Here is a 21080-nt window from a genome sequence, read left to right on the forward strand (position 1 = left end):
TGATATCGTTTTATTGTTTTATCTTAATTAGAGAGACTTCTTTGGGATGTTTTCAAACTTTCTGGTAATAAATTGACTCTAATTCTTCATTCTTCATTGGAGTAAAGTGTCAGTGGTCTTCAGAAGGAGACCTTGGGAGCCTTTTGTGTAGGAACTAGTAAATAGAAGGAGATTGTGTCTGCTGACAGGAATCTCTGAACTGAACGATGAGGTCTAGCAGATTTTGGCATTTCAGACCAGGTGTAAATACTGTTTTCTGACATATGATCTAAGAGTTTCATTCAAATATGTGAAAACTAGATAGGATTTTTTTTTTGCCATGAAAGAGAGTAGAAAGTTAGAAACGGAAAAGTGAATTACTTTTTCTTTCCCACAACACTGGGGCAAACTCCTTTAGTTGGAAGAAAAAAAACAAAAAAAAAAGAACAAACTAAAGAAACCACCCTAATTAGAACATTCATGTGTTTGGCTTAACATGAGTCTCTTTTTGATGCCATCCCTGAATCATTATAGGTACTTAAACATGATTAGGTAGGCAATTTGTGTTATTTTGTCACTTTTTAAAATTTACTATCGAATTTTCCTTATGTTCATGTCTTACCCCTGGCTGATATAGCTGTAAAGTTACATGTCTTAGTCTGTTTGTGCTGCTATAACAAAGTACCACAGACTGGATAATTTATGAAGAACAGAAATTCATTTATTTTATTTTTGGAGATGGGGTCTCCCTCTGTCACCCAGGTTGAAGTGCAGTGGCATAATCATGGCTAACTGCAGCCTTGACCTCCTGGGCTCAAGTGATCCTCCCGCCTCAGCCTCCCAAAGTTTTGGGATTACAGGCTGAACCACTGCACCTGGACATAAATTTATTTCTTATAGTTCTGGAGGCTGGGGAGTCCAAGATCGAACACTGGCATAATTGGTGTCTGGTGAAGGTTTCTCCCTCCTTCTAAGATGGTGCCTTGTTTGTGCATCCTCCAGAGGGGAGAAATGCTGTGTTCTCACATAGGAGAAGAAATGGAAGGGCAAGAGAGTACTCTCTTCATCCTCAAGCCCTTTTATAAGGGTACTATCTTATTCATGAGAATTGAGTCCTCATAACTTTATCATCTCCCAAAGGCCACACTTCTTAATACTGTTCCGTTAAGGATTAAGTTTCAACATGAAATTTGAAAGGACCATCATTCAAATCATAGTACTATGTGATATTAACAACTGAATCTTTGTGTCGATAATACTCAATACATTGTTGGTATACAATAAATATTTAATATTATTACTAATGGTATTTCAAAGTATTAGAATAGGGGAAATAAAATAAGTTCTCTGTAAGTCAATGTTATAATTATCTATTAATTGTTTATATAGCCCACTTGACTCTAAGTTCTGAAAGTGCAGGTGCCATGTTCGTCTTTATTGCCATCATGTTACCCAGCCTGTCATTTGTAGGTTTTCAATAGATATTTGTTGAATGAGAATATCTATTTTTCTTTGTATATAGCATAAATATAATTGATATTTATAATAATAATTCTAAAATACTGCAAACCCCTGAAATTCCTAAAAATAATTATATTATGTTCAGTTGTTATGAGAGGAACATTTTATTGTATCTTGCTTCTTAAAAAATCAGCAATCTATATAAAGATTACATATTTAGATATCCAAAATATTTGGTTAGTAAGAATGTCTTTCTTCTTGACCATATAATTGGGAAATAAATTGTTTCATAAAGAGTTTTATTTTATATCTATGTGACACATTATCAAAAATAAAAATCTGTTGAATTTATTTTATACAACATTAGCACTACCAATGTATATTTTCTTCTTGCTGCTTATCATGAAATGAAAGAGTTGCTTTTTGACTGTCTTCACAGGAAAGATTTAGGAAAAGTAGTCTGTCCTGAATTAGACTGTGCAAGTCCAAGAAAATATCTCTTCAAGGATCTGGATGGGAGAGCCCTGGGTCTGCCTCCACCAGTTTCTGTATTTCCTAAAACAGAGGCAGAATGGACTGCATCCTTCTTCAATGCAGGTAAGCTATATCTGAATCCAATGCCTGTGGTAGAGGCAAGGGTGCTTGTGAAGGAGCTGGTTTTGCTGTGCTCATTGAGAATGAAATGTACTGGTGAAGACCTAAATTCTAGAGTTGGAGTCTGTGCTAATCTGCTGCCAATTCACCTGTATTACAGGAATGCTGAGTCATTATGTGATCTCACAACTTTACTGCTGTGCCCTCTATGAGATTGTCTATGTCCATGTCGAAAGTGCAGATTCTCAATGCCCAGCTTGGTGCACAGCTGGGAGGACAATTCTCGCCCAGCTTGGGCACTTGGGCCTGAAGCAGCCATCATGCTCAGTGTTTCATACTTGTCTGCCATGGAACCAGCTCCTTTTTCTTTAAGTTACCTTTCTTTTCTGTCAGGACTTAAAGCGCCCTCTCAATGGTAGGGTAGATGTCATGTGTTTTGTCTCCCTTTTCTCCATTCTCCAACTCTCCCCCAAACAAGGCTGTGCTCCAAACTTCTTCCTCTTCTTGCTTATGCAAACAAAGCCCCTTTTTATATCAATTTTTATGGCTGGACCCCTGGAGAGATCATTGTCTTTTTATTTCCACTAACAAGCTGACTCTGAATTCCCATTTGTGTTCAGCTGGAACTTGCTGCGGTCAAACGTGAAGAAGTTTTTCTGTTTTCTCCCTATCTCATTAGTTGATTCTTTTTGGATTTCTTTTCTGGTCCCCCTTGTCCTTTTTAATTTTTGAATGTGTGACTGTCACAGGACTATGTCCTGAGACCTTTTTCCTTCTTTCTCTAATTTTGCTCCCCAGGACCAAGACTGAAATACCATCAAATGCTGATGACTTCCAATTTATATACTCAGCCTAGACTCGACCCTGAAATTTGGTCTAGTATAGCCAACTGACTTTACATGGAAAGATAGCAGACATCTCAGACTCAATATGCCTCAAAAAGATTCTTGATCTCTGCCCCCATCTACAACCTGCTTCTTGCCTAGCTGTCCCTACCTCAGTAACTGGTGCCACCATTCATGAGGCTATTTAAGTAAAAAACCTGGGAGTCATCTTTTATTTTTCTGTTTCCTAACCCAAATTCTCAAACTTCTCATTTCCTCCACTACTACCACTCTCACCATTCCCTTTACTACTAGCCACCATTGTCTCTCACCAGATGAGGGAATAGCCTCCTTGCTGGTCTTCTTTCTTCTACTCTTGTAGTCTCTAGTCTATTCTTCACACAATGGCCCGAGGGATATTTTCAGCTTTCCACCCATTCAGAATGAAGTCCCAGCTACAAGCCTGTAAGTCTTGTAGCCCCTGGTTCCTGCCCACTCTCTCACCTCCTCTCTTGTGACACGCCTTTTACTTACTTATCCTGGTCTCTTATTTTTCATTTAACATGGTAAGCATATCCCTACATCAGGGCCTTTGTGCTGGCTTTTTCCTCTTCCTGAAATATTTTATTCTCACTTCTTTGGGAGCTAGTTCCCGCTGTTCAAATAAGGTACCCTCAGAGAAGCCATCCTTGACCACCCTATCTAAAATAATCATGAGATCATTATTCTGTAGCTCTACTATGTTTGCTTTATTGTTTGGTAGAGTCGTGGTACTTAACATTATATTATAAATGTAATTGCTTATGTTAATGTACTGTTTATCCTTTTTAGAACACAAACTTCATGAGGGCAGGAATTTTTTTTTTTGCTCACTGATGTGTATTTGGGAAGATACTCAATAAATTTTGGTTGACTGATCAAATGAATGGATTATAAGTAACCAGCCAGAATAGTTTGCTGTTTCACATCATCCAAGAGCATGCAGAATGAACTGAGGCCTTCAGGTCATTGGTTTAAGAATTTATCTGTAATATGAAAGCCTACAATTCAGATAGTTCTAGGTATCTTTTGACTTGTTTTCACCTTTCTTTCACCTGAACTACTGCTACAGTACAGCATTTGACATTTGGAGCTGTTTCTACATATAATTCTTTTAATTACCATACAATTTCATGCTTGAATATTTATAACTTTTTAACATTTATTTTATGTTTTTCCATATGTCGAAGGCTTATCTCTGGAATAGAGTGAAAAGCTGTGAGGACTACAGTATTGGTTTTAAAGTCAGCGCCATGTGCACGGAAATGCTGAATAAATGTTCATTTTAATATGTTGGTTGCATTTGTTGAATAGAATCAGCAAATACATTTTTTTTTTGCACAGAAGAATGAAATTCAGGGACACATTTATACTGAGAAAATATATGGGTAGCACTAAAAAGAAAGTAGCAAAGGAAGAAAAGATAAGGGGCTACCCTCCTATTTGCCCCTAGATCTACTCAAATGGCATTCTATAGTAAGTTTTCTATTGGTTTTAAGAATTATTCCACCATTACAGGTATTTATGCTATGGGGAAAACATTCTGATATATTAAAATAAGCACATGCCTAATTGTGGGACTTTTCTGGACTTGAGCTTTTGGTGAGGATCCCATTTCTTTGGAATCCACAGGGGATGTATGTTCCAGAGTATTTGATGAAAATTATATTTTATCCTAACAGAAGGGAATAAAGACTGAAGACAGTGTCTTAGTTTAGGTTGTCCCAGAAGCAGACCCTGATACAAGGCTTAGAATCCAAGTAGTTTAATGGGGGGTGATCCCGTAAAGCACCAGCAGGAAAGTGAGGAAGTATCCGAGGAAAAGAAATAAGGCCAATAAGGAAAGTGTTATCAAACTGATCACAACTGTGGAAGCTGGCGCTCAAGTCTGATAGGGAACTGCGGGAGACCATGGGAACAGTACCGCAAAATATCCCAGCTAAGCCACAGGGAAGCTCATGTATTAATATTTCAAATCCCAGCTCCTCTGTCTTGGAGCTTACCTTTCTTTTCTGTCAGGACTTTGGGGGATGCTTTGGGGCCATTAACTCTCCAGCCCTTTGGCTTTCTCTGAACACAGGCTAACTGTGCTCTTCCTTGAGGCCACCAAAAACTCTCAGAAGGAAAAAAAAGAGAGAGAAAAACATTGATACCAAAGTTATCAAAAGAACAAAAGAGCTTTTTCAGAAGGAAGTCATAGGTTTTGTGGTAGCAGCCTTTGGTGTATGAAGGTGGTGCCAAAAATACATGGGTGTGGCATCAAAAGCATCTGTTTTTGCAGTGGCTGGTACTGGTTGTTCCTTTCCATGTTTAGTGCTTCCTTCAGGAGCACTTTTAGGGCAGGCCTGGTGGTGACAAAATCTCTCAGCATTTGCTTGTCTGTAAAGTATTTTATTTCTCCTTCACTTATGAAGCTTAGTATGGCTGGATATGAAATTCTGGGTTGAAAATTCTTTTCTTTAAGAAGTTGAATATTGGCCCCCACTCTCTTCTGGCTTGTAGAGTTTCTGCCGAGAGGTCCGCTTTTATTCTGATGGGCTTCCCTTTGTGGCTAACCCGACCTTTCTCTCTGGCTGCCCTTAACATTTTTTCCTTCATTTCAACTTTGGTGAATCTGACAATTATGTGTCTTGGAGTTGCTCTTCTCAAGGAGTATCTCTGTGGCGTTCTCTGTATTTCCTGAATCTGAATCTTGGCCTGCCTTCCTAGATTGGGGAAGTTTTCCTGGAAAATATCCTGCAGAGTGTTTTCCAACTTGGTTCCATTCTCCCCGTCACTTTCAGGTACTCCAACCAGACGTAGATTTGGTCTTTTCACATAGCTCCATATTTCTTGGAGGCTTTGTTCATTTCTTTTTATTCTTTTTTCTCTAAACTTCCCTTCTCACTTCATTTCACTCACTTCATCTTCCATCACTGATGCCAAAATGTAAAGACCATCAAGGCTAGGAAGAAACTGCATAAACTAATGAGCAAAATAACCAGCTAACATCATAATGACAGGACCAAATTCACACATAACAATATTAACTTTAAATGTAAATGGGCTAAATGCTCCAATTAAAAGACACAGACTGGCAAATTGGTTAAAGAGTCAAGACTCATCAGTGTGCTGTATTCAGGAAACCCATCTCACATGCAGAGACACACATAGGCTGAAAATAAAGGGATGGAGGAAGATCTACCAAGCAAATGGAAAACACAAAAAGGCAGGGGTTGCAATCCTAGTCTCTGATAAAACAGACCTTAAACCAACAAAGATTAAAAGAGACAAAGAAGGCCATTACATAATGGTAAAGGGATCAATTCAACAAGAAGAGCTAACTATCCTAAATATATATGCACCCAATCCAGGAGCACCCAGAATCATAAAGCAAGTCCTTAGTGACCTACAAAGAGACTTAGACTCCCACACAATAATAATGGGAGACTTTAACACCCCACTGTCAACATTAGACAGATCAACAAGACAGAAAGTTAACAAGGATATCCAGGAATTGAACTCAGCTCTGCACCAAGCAGACCTAATAGACATCTACAGAACTCTCCACCCCAAATCAACAGAATATACATTTTTTTCAGCACCACACCACACCTATTCCAAAATTGACCACATAGTTGGAAGTAAAGCACTCCTCAGCAAATGTAAAAGAACAGAAATTATAACAAACTGTCTCTCAGACCACAGTGCAATCATACTGGAACTCAGGATTGAGAAACTCACTCAAAACCACTCAACTGCATGGAAACTGAACAACCTTCTCCTGAATGACTACTGGGTACATAACGAAATGAAGGCAGAAATAAAGATGTTCTTTGCAACCAACAAGAACAAAGACACAACATACCAGAATCTCTGGGACACATTGAAGGCAGTGTGTAGAGGGAAATTTATAGCACTAAATGCCCACAAGAGAAAGCAGGAAAGATCCAAAAATGACACCGTAACATCGCAATTAAAAGAACTAGAAAAGCAAGAGCAAACACATTCAAAAGCTAGCAGAAGGCAAGAAATAACTAAAATCAGAGCAGAACTGAAGGAAATAGACACAAAAAACCCCTCAAAAAATTAATGAATCCAGGAGCTGGATTTTTGAAAAGATCAACAAAATTGATAGACCGCTAGCAAGACTAATAAAGAAGAAAAGACAGAAGAATCAAATAGACGCAATAAAAAATGATAGATATCACCACCGATCCTACAGAAATACAAACTACCATCAGAGAATACTACAAACACCTCTACGCAAATAAACTAGAAAATCTAGAAGAAATGGATAAATTCCTCAACACATACACCCTCCCAAGACTAAACCAGGAAGAAGTTGAATCTCTGAATAGACCAATAACAGGCTCTGAAATTGTGGCAATAATCAGTAGCTTACCAACCAAAAAAAGTCCAGGACCAGATGGGTTCACAGCCATATTCTACCAGAGGTACAAGGAGGAGCTGGTACCATTCCTTCTGAAACTATTCCAATCAATAGAAAAAGAGGAAATCTTCCCTAACTCATTTTATGAGGCCAGCATCATCCTGATACCAAAGCCTGGCAGAGACACAGACAAAAAAAAAAAAGAATTTTAGACCAATATCCTTGATGAACATTGATGCAAAAATCCTCAGTAAAATACTGGCAAACCGAATCCAGCAGCACATCAAAAAGCTTATCCACCATCATCAAGTGGGCTTCATCCCTGGGATGCAAGGCTGGTTCAACATACACAAATCAATAAATGTAATCCAGCATATAAACAGAACCAAAGACAAAAACCACATGATTATCTCAATAGATGCAGAAAAGGCCTTTGACAAAATTCAACAACCTTCATGCTAAAAACTCTCAATAAATTAGGTATTGATGGGACATATCTCAAAATAATAAGAGCTATCTATGACAAACCCACAGCCAATATCATACTGAAAGGGCAAAAACTGGAAGCATTCCCTTTGAAAACTGGCACAAGACAGGGATGCCCTCTCTCACCACTCCTATTCAACATAGTGTTGGAAGTTCTGGCCAGGGCAATTAGGCAGGAGAAGGAAATAAAGGGTATTCAATTAGGAAAAGAGGAAGTCAAATTGTCCCTGTTTCCAGATGACATGATTGTATATCTAGAAAACCCCATTGTCTCAGCCCAAAATCTCCTTAAGCTGATGAGCAACTTCAGCAAAGTCTCAGGATACAAAATCAATGTACAAAAATCACAAGCATTCTTATACACCAATAACAGACAAACAGAGAGCCAAATCCTGAGTGAACTCCCATTCACAATTGCTTCAAAGAGAATAAAATACCTAGAAATCCAACTTACAAAGGATGTGAAGGACCTCTTCAAGGAGAACTACAAACCACTGCTCGATGAAATAAAAGAGGATACAAACAAATAGAACAACATTCCATGCTCATGGGTAGGAAGAATCAATATCATGAAAATGGCCATACTGCCCAAGGTAATTTATCAATTCAATGCCATCCCCATCAAGCTACCAATGACTTTCTTCACAGAATTGGAAAAAACTACTTTAAAGTTCATATGGAACCAAAAAAGAGCCCGCATCGCCAAGTCAACCCTAAGCCAAAAGAACAAAGCTGGAGGCATCACGCTACCTGACTTTAAACTATACTACAAGGCTACAGTAACCAAAACAGCATGGTACTGGTACCCAAACAGAGATATAGATCAATGGAACAGAACAGAGCCCTCAGAAATAATGCCGCATATCTACAACCATCTGATCTTTGACAAACCTGACAAAAGCAAGCAATGGGGAAAGGATTCCCTATTTAATAAATGGTGCTGGGAAAACTGGCTAGCCATATGTAGAAAGCTGAAACTGGATCTCTTCCTTACACCTTATACAAAAATTAATTCAAGATGGATTAAAGACTTACATGTTAGACCTAAAACCATAAAAACCCTAGAAGAAAACCTAGGCAATACCATTCAGGACAAAGGCATGGGCAAGGACTTCATGTCTAAAACACCAAAAGCAATGGCAACAAAAGCCAAATTGACAAATGGGATCTAATTAAGCTAAAGAGCCTCTGCACAGCAAAAGAAACTACCATCAGAGTGAACAGGCAACCTACAGAATGGGAGAAAATTTTCACAACTTACTCATCTGACAAAGGGCTAATATCCAGAATCTACAATGAACTCAAGCAAATTTACAAGAAAAAAACAAACAACCCCATCAAAAAGTGGGCGAAGGATATGAACAGACACTTTTCAAAAGAAGACATTTATGCAGCCAAAAAACTCATGAAAAAATGCTCATCAACACTGGCCATCAGAGAAATGCAAATCAAAACCACAATGAGATACCATCTCACACCAGTTAGAATGGCCATCATTAAAAAGTCAGGAAACAGCAGGTGCTGGACAGGATGTGGAGAAATAGGAAACTTTTACACTGTTGGTGGGACTGTAAACTAGTTCAACCATTGTGGAAGTCAGTGTGGCGATTCCTCAGGGATCTAGAACTAGAAATACCATTTGACCCAGCCATCCCATTACTGGGCATATACCCAAAGGATTATAGATCATGCTGCTATGAAGACACATGCACACGTATGTTTATTGTGGCACTATTCACAATAGCAAAGAGTTGGAACCAACCCAAATGTCCAACAACGATAGACTGGATTAAGAAAATGTGGTACATATACACCATGGAATACTATGCAGCCATAAAAAATGATGAGTTCATGTCCTTTGTAGGGAGATGGATGAAACTGGAAACCATCATTTTCAGCAAACTATTGCAAGGACAAAGAACCAAACACTGCATGTTCTCACTCATAGGTGGGAATTGAACAATGAGAACACATGGACACAGGAAGGGGAACATCACACTCTGGGGACTGTTGTGGGTTGGGGGGAGTGGGGAGGGATAGCATTAGGAGATATACCTAATGCTAAATGACGAGTTAATGGGTGCAGCAAACCAACATGGCACATGTGTACATATGTTACAAACCTGCACATTGTGCACATGTACCCTAAAACTTAAAGTATAATAATAATAAAATTAAAAAAGCATCTGTTACAAATAGAAACTCTAAAATGACAGTCAAATTCTCCATGTTTAAATCATAAGAATGTTCTTTTTAGGTGGTTACTTACCAGGTGGTGTAATACACTATTTAGGCATAAATATGTTCTTGCTGCTGGTTGCAATGATAGAATATTTGCTTTTTCTCAGCTCTTTACCATGGCTGTGAAACATGATTCAATGGTAAAACTCCATGAGTAATATCATATTACACACGATTTGCTATCAGTGTGTGGACAAGCATGTATGTGTGTGAGTGGCTGCATGTCTGTATGGAGGTATATATGACTGACTGCCTAAACTCCTGATGTTTTAGAGCTTTATAACATTTTAAATGAGGTTGCTATAGGTACCAACTGCAAGGATTCCCACAGTGGAATCTGCTGTTTACTGCAGTAAAAATACAATCTGTGTCCTCTTGCAATGAAAGAGACAGCACATAGTAAATGGTGCCTTCCGGGTGCTGACAGGATTGCAGTATTTTTCTTTGACTTCCAAAGTAGGAGTAAATCCCTTCTTCCTTAATGCAAATTTCTTTTCATTTTTAAAACATTTTCTCTTAGCTACTTTCCAGTTACTGTCCACAATCTGTTGGATGAAGAAAGCACAGATTTAATCTTAGGATAATTAACGACTATTTTGTTTTTTTTTTCTCTTCAAGACAAGAATCTATGTTCATCTTCAGTAAACCAGAGAAAGCAATGCAGCTAAGGTGAAAATGGAGACCACTGGAATTTTATATTTATTCCAAATGTCATTGAGTTTAACAGACCCTTATATCCTTTCCGTATTTTTTTAAACATATCTTTCCAAGTCATTTGGAGTCCATTGCCTTTGAGGTTGATTTTTAATTTGGAAAATAACAGATTTTATTTGCACATATAAGTTCATACAAAAACTACTCACCCAGACAGATATCCACAGGTCCCAGCATATTGTCATATATTCTGGCATTAGGAGCAAAAACCATCCATGTGGATCAGCTCTGAGGAACACTCTGCCAGTGGGTTTTGCTATCTGTGTAATGCAGGGTGTGTAGCCAGGGGAGAAGAGAGCTGCTAATTTTGTTTTATACTTCTCTGTAAGTTTGCATGTGCAGCCAACTTGGAAAAATGTATAACAGTAGAGAGCGAGACAGCTCGTGCCAAGCAGGTGATCTTCTGAGAACCATTTACATTTTATTCTCGAAAGGATTCCTTTTGATTATGGAGGCATCTGATGATCTGAACATTCAAAATCATTTAGAAGAACAAAGCATTGAAATTAATGTCCCATTCAGGTAGAATTAGGCAGATACCAGAGCTTTCCATTCTGGCTCCAAAGTCAGTATCTGTCTGTCCCAGACTACAAATGGATGGCATCACCTCACAACCTGGTTCACACATGTGGGGCGCCAGCAGTGTCGGGAGGCAGCAGAAAGAAATCAGAGCTTCAGTTTCAACAGCATTTAACAATTTCTCAGCCATGACAAAAAAAGCGGAAGGGAGGTAAAATGAAAACTAGCATTGCATGAGCACCCTTTTTATGCTACACGCTGAAATAGGCATTTTCATTCGTCAAGTGTATTTTGCCTACTTTCTGTCTACCAGAGCCTCTCTAAGCATGGAAACTATAGCAATGAACAAAACAACATTTCTGCTGCCATCAAGCTTATGTTCCAGTAGGGTTAGGTACATAAACAAATAAAAATTCCAGAGGTACATAAACAAAATTCCAAATAAAAAATATTCTGGGATTGGTGGCTCATGCCTATAATCCCAGCACTTTGGGAGGCTGAGGCAGGCGGATCACCCAAGGTTGGGAGTTGGAGACCAGCATGGCCAATGTGATGAAAATCCGTCTCTACTAAAAGTAGAAAAATTAGCCAGGTGTGATGGCACATGCCTGTGATCCCAGCTACTCAGGAGGCTGAGGGATGAAAATCGCTTGAACCCGGGAGGCGGGGGTTACAGTGAGCCAAGATGATGCCACTGCACTCCAGCCTGGTTGACAGAGTGAGACCTGTCTCTAAAACAATTATATATATTATATATATAATACATATACATACACATGCACACATATATATGTGTATGTGTATGTATATAACAGAGTATATTTTATATATATGTGTGTGTATTTTATATATATAAAAATATATATAAAATATATAAAAAATATATATAAATATATAAAAATATAAATATAAATATATATAAAAATATATAAAATATATAAAAACATTAAAAAATATATAAAAATATATATAATATATAAAAATATATATAAATACATATATATAAAATAAAAAAATATAAAAAATACACACACACACACGCATTCCAGGAGAGATGAGAAGAATGGAAAAAAATACAATAGTGTTTTGGGCTGGAAAGGTAGTTTGAGTTGTCTGTGTGTGTGTGTGTGTCTTGTGTGCAGGTGAATTGCTATTTGAAATAGTTGCATTTCAAATGAGACCTGAATGAGGAGTGAGGAGTGCCTGCCCTGAGCAGAGGGAGGAGACTTCCAGGCAGAGGGAGCAGCCAGGGCGGGGACTCTGAGACCCGAAAGGGCCTCAGCATGTGTGAGAGGTGGGTGGAAAGGAGACCACTGTGTGCAGTTTTTGAGAGAAGAAGCGGTTGCAGATAGACAGGAGCCAGCCTCTTTCTTGGCCAGAGTAAAAGGTTTGGATTTTATTTCAATTTATTTATTTATTTAGTGTACATTTCAGATGTACAGCATGATGTTTTGATACTCTTACACATGGTAAAATGACTACTATAGTGAAGCAAATGAACATATCCATCATCTCACATGGTTAACCACCCCTACTTTTTGTGGCAAGAGCATCTATAATTCATAATATTAGCAAAAATCCTGACTACAACACAATATTATTAACCTAGAGTCCTCACGTTGTGAATTACACCTCTGGACTTATTCGCCTTACATATCCTTACATATCTGCAACTCTGTGTCCTTTGACCAACATCCCCTCATTTCCTCTCACTCCCAAACCCCTGTCTCTGTTAACCGCAGTTTTATTTTCTATATCTATATATTTTGGGAGATTTTAAGAAAGGTGGCAGTAGGATTTTCCTCGCTCCCTGAAAAGACTGTGCTAGCTGTGTTGGAGTGTGCTGGCTGTCTGGAGGCGGGCAGTGCAGCCAAGAAGCTGTGCAGGTGGAAGGGGAGCAGGTGGGGCTCGGAGGTAGCTGCTCCACGCATGCTGGCCCACAAACTATCAGCTACCTGTCTACAGTGAGGTATTCACAGAAATTTACCACTTAGAAACACAGCAATTTGGCAGAGTAATTTTATGTCTGTTGAGTCTAATAAGTAAACTTGGGGCTTATAGTTTGTATATCTAATTTGTCTGATAATTTGTATTTTTTAAAAAAAATTATTACTCTTCAATAGACTGAAAATTTTAAAACAAAACAACCCCCCCCCATTCTCCTGCCAATATTTTTTCATGATGTGGTCAGGACACTAGCTACTAAAACTGGCTTATCATTAGGGTCATCTAGGACATTAAACATTCATTGGCATGTAGGGAGATTTTGAATCAATAGATGTGTGTAAAGTCCAGACCTTTGAGTTAAACACAACACAACACACACACACACACACACACACACACAAACAATAAGTGATTCTGCTGTGTTAGGCTTGAGAATCATCACTATAGAGTTATAGGTTCCTTTTGAAGTAAATAAACAAGATATTAAGAAGACAATATTTTTGATTTAATAAGTGCATAGTTTCAAATTTTAACGAATAATCAAGAATTAGCTCTCTGTGCCAAATACCTACAGATATAAACATACTTGCTTATGAACACAATGAATATATTTCCACAAGAGAAAAGAACATTAGCTAAAAAGATTCAGGAATATTTACAATCTTAAGTATTTGAATAAAAACAACATATTAAACCTCTTTTTAAATAGATCATTTTTCCTAGAAGTGAGGTGACTGACCTCAAAATGTCACTTTCATAATATATCAGTGGATAAAAATGGGTTTCATACTAAGTTTATGTTTTAAGTGCCACATTGAATAGTTATATTAAAAATATAAACTCACGATAAGCTTTTCCCACACTTTCCTTGACATTATTTCCAGCAAAGTACTGTGGTCTGACCAAGATTTCTGACCACATACACCTTCAGGGCAGGTGAGTTTCCCATTTACCATGAGACAGTAGGGACCATTTTTCAAATTGTGTTACTTCTTGGACACTTCTCAAGAAAGAAAGTTATAAACCACTGTGGAGACCTTAAAAGTGACTGGCCTCAAATCAAAAATAAAAGATTAGGTTGATAAAAAAAAAAAAGAAAGAAAAGAAAGCTGGCATTTGGCTGTCAGCCCACTGAGTAATGAAGTGTTTTCTAACAGAATAATGGGGAAAGCTCAGGTATTGTGGCGACGTCTGCTCAGCTGCTTAACAGAGAGTGGTTTGCAGTTTCTCAACTTTTTGTTGCCAGACCTTGAAATGTATCTTTTCTTTAAGCTTTCTAGGCTTCTCTTTCTTCCCATTTGTCCTGAGAATGACAGCAAGATGGTATTATAAAATGGGAGATTGGAGAGGGAGGGAGAAAATGAGAGGACAGAATGGAGAGAGGAAACGGTTGTTAGAAAATTTGTCTGCCAATATCTGTGCATGCAGAGGTCTTTTTCTTCTAGCTGGAGGGGAAAATACCATTCTCTTTTCCCAAGCAATTATAGGCCCCAAAGATTGAAGCTTGGTATATAGCTCTTTAATCTCAGCAGATATTTATGGTTAAACATTAGACTTTTAGGATTCCAGATGTCAGGGTATTAAAACATAAAGGCACAGTGGAGTCTCGGAAAATATTAGACTCTTTGGGATACGTGGCTGCAAGGGATTTTAATCCCAAGCAGAGGGGGATACGGCTTCTAGTGGTACATCGTTCAGACCCAAAGAGTACCTTTCCTTCACCTTATTTTCTCGCTCCCTCATGACTTGCCTGGTCTCCAGGCAGTGAATGGCGTAACAACATTTGATTACATCTTGAAGTAGTCCATGCTGTGAGTTGGAATGATTTTTATGTGTGATCTATAAAGGATGATATGAACAGGCATGAGATCTATGGGGACAATTTCCTTTTCCTTTCCTCAATCTAGACATGTTATTATGGTGATTGTCTTGCTCTTCAAATCTTCCATTAACAATAACAGCATCTAACACTTGCTGAGTGTCCACCGTATTTCTGGCTCTGTGCTGTGACCTTTCAATGTGTTACCTCATTTAATGCCATCAACGGGATCTACTCTAAGAAATAGTCCTGTTGCCTCCATTTTATAGGTGTGGGAACTGATGTAGACATTAGGTAACTTGTCCAAGTCATAAAGCTAATTAACAAGGTTCAGATTGAACTGTGTTTTTATTTTTATTTTTTATTTTTAGAAAGAAGGTCTCACTCTGTCGCCCAGGCCAGAGTGCGGTGGTACGATCATAGCTCACTACAACCTCCAACTCCTGGGCTCAAGTGATCCTCCCACCTCAGCCTTCCAAGTAGCTGTCACTACAGGCACATGTCACCACACCTGGTGAGTTTTTTAAAACAAATTTTTAGTAGAGATGAGGTCTCACTATATTGTCCAGGCTGGTCTTGAACTCCTGGGCTCAAGCGATCCTCCTACCTTGTCCTCCCAAAGTGCTGCAATTATAGGCATGAGTCACCGCGCCCAGCCCCGAACTGTGTTTTTAAGACTATGCTATACTACCCAGTACCCTCTATCCAAGTTTTCCTCCTTCTTTCTTTATATTCTTCAGTGTTAATTGTTTTAGATCTATCAGCTTTCATCGCACACAAAGCTCTGTCCACACAGAACAAAGTAAACTGAGATTGTACAAATATTCTAGCAATTATCCAAACAAACTAGCAATAATAATAATTGCCATTATCTAGTGCATTCCATGTGCCAGGCATTATGCTAAATACTTTATAAATACTCTCATTTATCCTTACAACAACCTTAACATGAAGGGATTGTTATCCGCCTTCAGCATTTGGGAAAATAGAGGTTTGGCAAAGTTAACTAATTTTTCATAGTCCCACAGTTAGAATGTGCAGAACCAAGATTTAAATCTATATTTGTCTGACTCCAAAGCCACAGTTCATAACCACTTCTGGATAATTATCATTGTGTGGTCTGAATCAACTGGTAGGACTCTATACAGAGATACATTTAACTGGATCATTCACATATTTTTACTTTACTTGGTAGCAAATAGATTTTTAGAGTTTAACAAATAACTGTCGAGTACTTTAACATTTTTGAAGGGCGATATTAGTAACAACCACAAAAAACTCATTTAGTTCCTCTTCTTCATACATAATATATATACAGCTATTCCTAAATATCCATGTGGCATTGATTCCAGGACCCCTACAGATACCAAAATCCACAGATGCTCAAGTCTTATATTAAAAAGGTGTAGTATTTGCATCTAATCTACATACATTCTCCCGTACACTTTAAATCATGTGTAGATTACTTATAATACCTAATAAGATGGCTAATGCATCACTTCGTTTGTGTGGATTCAACATAGTACTCGTCATGTGGCAAAACCAAAATCAAGTGAAACTTCTGTTTGGAACTTTGTAGAGTTTTTTTTTTTTTCCTTCACATATTTTTGATCTGCAGTTGGTCAAATCCACGGATGCAGAACTCAGGAATATGGAGGACCTTTGTGACTCTCCTTCACCCATTGCTCAGCTCCATTACAGCCCCTCTCGTGGGCTACCGCCATCATTTTACAAGTCTGCTTTCTTACCAGACTGTGAGTGACTTCAAGGTAAATGTCTTTGAATTTCTAGTACAATTTGTGGAATATAATATACGCTTTGTTAATGTTTGCTGAATGAGGGAACAAATGTGAATAAGAAAGTCAAGAATTTAGTTTGCCAGTCAACTCTTCCACAAAGTAAATTTTATAGATTTAATTAATGCATAATTTGTTTTAGCATTTTCAAAGAATATTCCCCCATTTTCTAATTTCAGGAGACTGTAAAAAATGTGGTACATGGCCAAATAAATTTTGAAAACTCTGACTATTCCTATTTTGGAGACCACCATGTGTATTAAAATACTAAAGATTCCGATAAGTTCTGTAATTAAATTTTTAAAAATACTGTTTAATTTTGTGTTACCTGGTATTTCCCAAGCTTTTTGACTAGAGAATACCTGTTCATACTACACACTAGAGTCCCTTGGAATTAGTGTACTTCAGAACACATTTTGGGAAATACTGCCTCATGTTAATCTATTAGTCTACAGGAATACATGCTAGTTGGAAAGAAATGACAAGATTGTAGTGTCTTTGATTTGGATGGTCCCTTGACGATCAGTCAGCTTCACTTCACATGCATACGTGCCCTTTACCTTTCATTTTCCCAGGAAGTGGGAGTTCACACCCTTTTAAGGCTGCCTATATTATATTTTGAATAACTGTTATTGTCAGGCTCTTCCTTCTATGACTTCTACCTAGTGACCTAGTTTGCCTTTCAGCATGACAGAGTATAAGTCTTTCCATGTTTCATAGAAGTCTTTCTGTATTACAGCCTTTTACATATTCAAAGACAGTAAGACAATGATTTTATAATAAGCCAAATAAGACTTTTTCAAGCATAGGAATTCTAAATTCCTTCTATCGGCCAACACATGACATTCTTTTAGTTCTTCACTTTTTAGACTGGCTTATGTTTTTATTGTGGTAAAATACACATAATATAAAATTTGCCGTCTTAACCATTTTTTTTTTTTTTTTTTTTTTTGAGAGGGAGTCTCGCTCTGTCACCCAGGCTGGTGTGCAGTGGTGTGATCTTGGCTCACTGCAAGCTCCGCCTCCTGGGTTCACACCATTCTCCTGCCTCAGCCTCAGTAGCTGGGACTACAGGCGCCCACCACCATGCCCGGCTAATTTTTTGTATTTTTAGTAGAGACGGGGTTTCACTGTGTTAGCCAGGATGATCTAGATCTCCTGACCTGGTGATCCACCCACCTCGTTCTCCCAAAGTGCTGGGATTACAGGTGTACAGTTCGTTGGTATTAAATACATTCATAGTATTGTGCAACCATCACTACCATACTTCTCCATAAGTCTTTTCAACTCTTACAACTGAAACTCTAATGTCATTAAACAGTAACTTCGCATTCTTCCCTACCCCGTGTTCCTGAAAACCAACATTCCACTCTCTGGCTCTATGATTTTGACTACCCTTAAGTACCTCATATAAGTAGAATCATACAATACCTTTTGGGACTGGCTTATTTCTTTTAGCATAATGTTCTCAGGGTTCATCCACATTGCAGCGTATTATGGAATTTCATTCCACTGCGTGAACTTACCACATTTTGCTTATCCATTCATCCACCCATGGACACCTGGAATGCTTCCATGTTTTAGCTATGGTAAATAATGCTACTATGAATATGGTATACAAATATCTCTTAGAGACTCTACTTTCAATTCTATTGGGTATAGATCCAGAAGTGAAATAGCAAGGTCATATGGTAGTTCTATTTTTAACCTTTTGTGGAACCATAATATTGTTTCCCACAATAACTGTACCATTTTACATTCCCACTAACAGTACACAATGCTTTCTCTACATTCTTGTTGACACTTGAAATTTTCTACTTTGATAGTAACCATTTTAATGGGTGTGAGGTGATATGTCATTGTAATTTTGATTTGCATTTCCCAAATGATTAGTATTGTTGAACATCTTTTCATGGAGTCATTGTTAATTTGAATATCTTTTTTGGAGAAATGTCTATTCAAGTCCCATACTTATTTTTGAATTGGGCTGTTTGGGGTTTTTTGTTGTTGTTGAATCTTAGGAGTTCTCTATGTGTTGTAGATATTAATCCCTTACTAGACATATGATTTGCAAATATTTCCCCCCCATACTTCAGGTTTCCTTTTCACTCTGTTGATAGAGTTTTTTGATCCACAAATTTTTGATATTTTTATGAAGGACTGGCATATTTTTGATAATCTTTAGTTTTCAGTGATTTTTTTTAAATCTAGGAATAAGAACTGAGCATTACCCATTCAGAACAGTATTGTTTAATAGAAATATAATGCACAAGTGTGACTTAATGTCTTAGCATCCAGGCTAAAAGCAGTAAAAAGAAACAGATGAAATTAAATTTAGTAATACCTTTAATTTTGCTCAATATATTTAAAAATCATCATTTTAATATGTAATCAATGTAAAAGTTGAGATATTTTGCATTCTGTTTCTTATACTATGTGTTTAAAATCTGTTGTGCTTTTTACTGTTACATGTCAATTTATAAAGTGTTTTTGTCAAAAGTATTTGATCTTTGCCTATATTTTATAAACTTTGCAATTGAAAAGGTAGAATCACATATAAACATTGTTTAAAATATACCTAAACATTTTCCAATAATTGTTATCAGTTTTACATTTTAAATTATAATTAATTAAAATTATACATAATTTAAAGCTTAGCTCCTTGGTTGCACTAGTCACATTTCAAAGACTAAATAGCTACATGTAGCTGCATTCATCATAGGGATATTTTTCTTCCTTTGTTCTGAGGGATACACATTAAAGAGAATTGATTTTTTAAGCCATGTACTAGACTCTATTTATCCCTGGCAAATTACATTTTTATAAGTCAATGGTCATCAGATGTAGCCTGGGTTCCTAGGATTAGAAATGAATCACAGAATTAGAAACCAATCTAGAGAGCACCTAATTGATTCTGGGCATATAATTCAGTCAATTAAAAAACAAAGCTTATCTAGACTTGGATTACCTGCCATTTGCAGGAGGTATTATTTAAATACTCAAGCCTCCAAACAAAGCATCAAGATTTTCTGAGACTGAGAATTTTACTACTCAAGTTAACAATCCTTTATGAGAAATCTATTCACATTTCTCTGTTTTATTGTATGTTTGAAAAGCAGTAATATCAGTGTTCTACAAGAGGAGCTATTTTTGAATACCTATCCCTAAATGAAATTACTTGATTTTTTGCCATGATAATAAACTGGCTCTCTATTTTCTTTTTTTATTTCTTTTTTATTTTTTATTTATTATTATTATTATTATTATTATTATTATTATACTTTAAGTTTTAGGGTACATGTGCACAATGTGCAGGTTTGTTACATATGTATCCATGTGCCATGTTGGTGTGCTGCACCCATTAACTCGTCATTTAGCATTAGGTATATCTCCTAATGCTGTCCCTTCCCCCTCTCCCCACCCCACAACAGTCCCCAGAGTGTGATGTTCCCCTTCCTGTGTCCATGTGTTCTCATTGTTCAATTCCCACCTATGAGTGAGAACATGCGGTGTTTGGTTTTTTGTCCTTGCAATAGTTTACTGAGAATGATGGTTTCCAGTTTCATCCATGTCCCTACAAAGGACACGAACTCATCATTTTTTATGGCTGCATAGTATTCCATGGTGTATATGTGCCACATTTTCTTAATCCAGTCTATCGTTGTTGGACATTTGTGTTGGTTCCAAGTCTTTGCTATTGTGAATAGTGCCGCAGTAAACATACGTGTGAATGTGTCTTTATAGCAGCATGATTTATAGTCCTTTGGGTATATACCCAGTAATGGGATGGCTGGGTCAAATGGTATTTCTAGTTCTAGATCCCTGAGGAATCGCCACACTGACTTCCACAATGGTTGAACTAGTTTACAGTCCCACCAACAGTGTAAAAGTTTTCCTATTTCTCCATATCCTGTCCAGCACCTGTTGTTTTCTGACTTTTTAATGATGGCCATTCTAACTGGTGTGAGATGGTATCTCATTGTGGTTTTGATTTGCATTTCTCTGATGGCCAGTGATGATGAGCATTTCTTCATGTGTTTTTTGGCTGCATAAATGTCTTCTTTTGAGAAGTGTCTGTTCTTTTTGATGGGGTTGTTTTTTTCTTGTAAATCTATTTTCTATTTCTTTTTATTTCAGTTTATTTCTTTTATTTCTTTTTTTCCCATATTATTTCAAGGACTTCATTGACTAGTAAGCTGTGTTCCTAGTCTTCACATTTTAATAATGGAGTAACCCTGCATAGCTGCTTTAATCCTTTCAGTACAATAGTATTGAAAAATTTAACAAAA

General features: G+C 37.4%; 1 protein-coding gene across 1 annotated transcript in view; it reads left to right on the plus strand.

Annotated features, from left to right (window-relative positions):
• Positions 1-21080, plus strand: part of PKHD1 (PKHD1 ciliary IPT domain containing fibrocystin/polyductin) — a 475332-nt gene that overhangs the window by 343052 nt on the left and 111200 nt on the right. The window contains exon 59 of the mRNA XM_003254164.4: positions 1880-2037. Within this exon, the coding sequence (XP_003254212.2) occupies positions 1880-2037 (158 nt within the window). The remainder of the gene's footprint in view (positions 1-1879; positions 2038-21080) is intronic.

Source organism: Nomascus leucogenys, chromosome 22a (genome assembly GCF_006542625.1).
Source record: "Nomascus leucogenys isolate Asia chromosome 22a, Asia_NLE_v1, whole genome shotgun sequence".
Taxonomy (NCBI): domain Eukaryota; kingdom Metazoa; phylum Chordata; class Mammalia; order Primates; family Hylobatidae; genus Nomascus; species Nomascus leucogenys.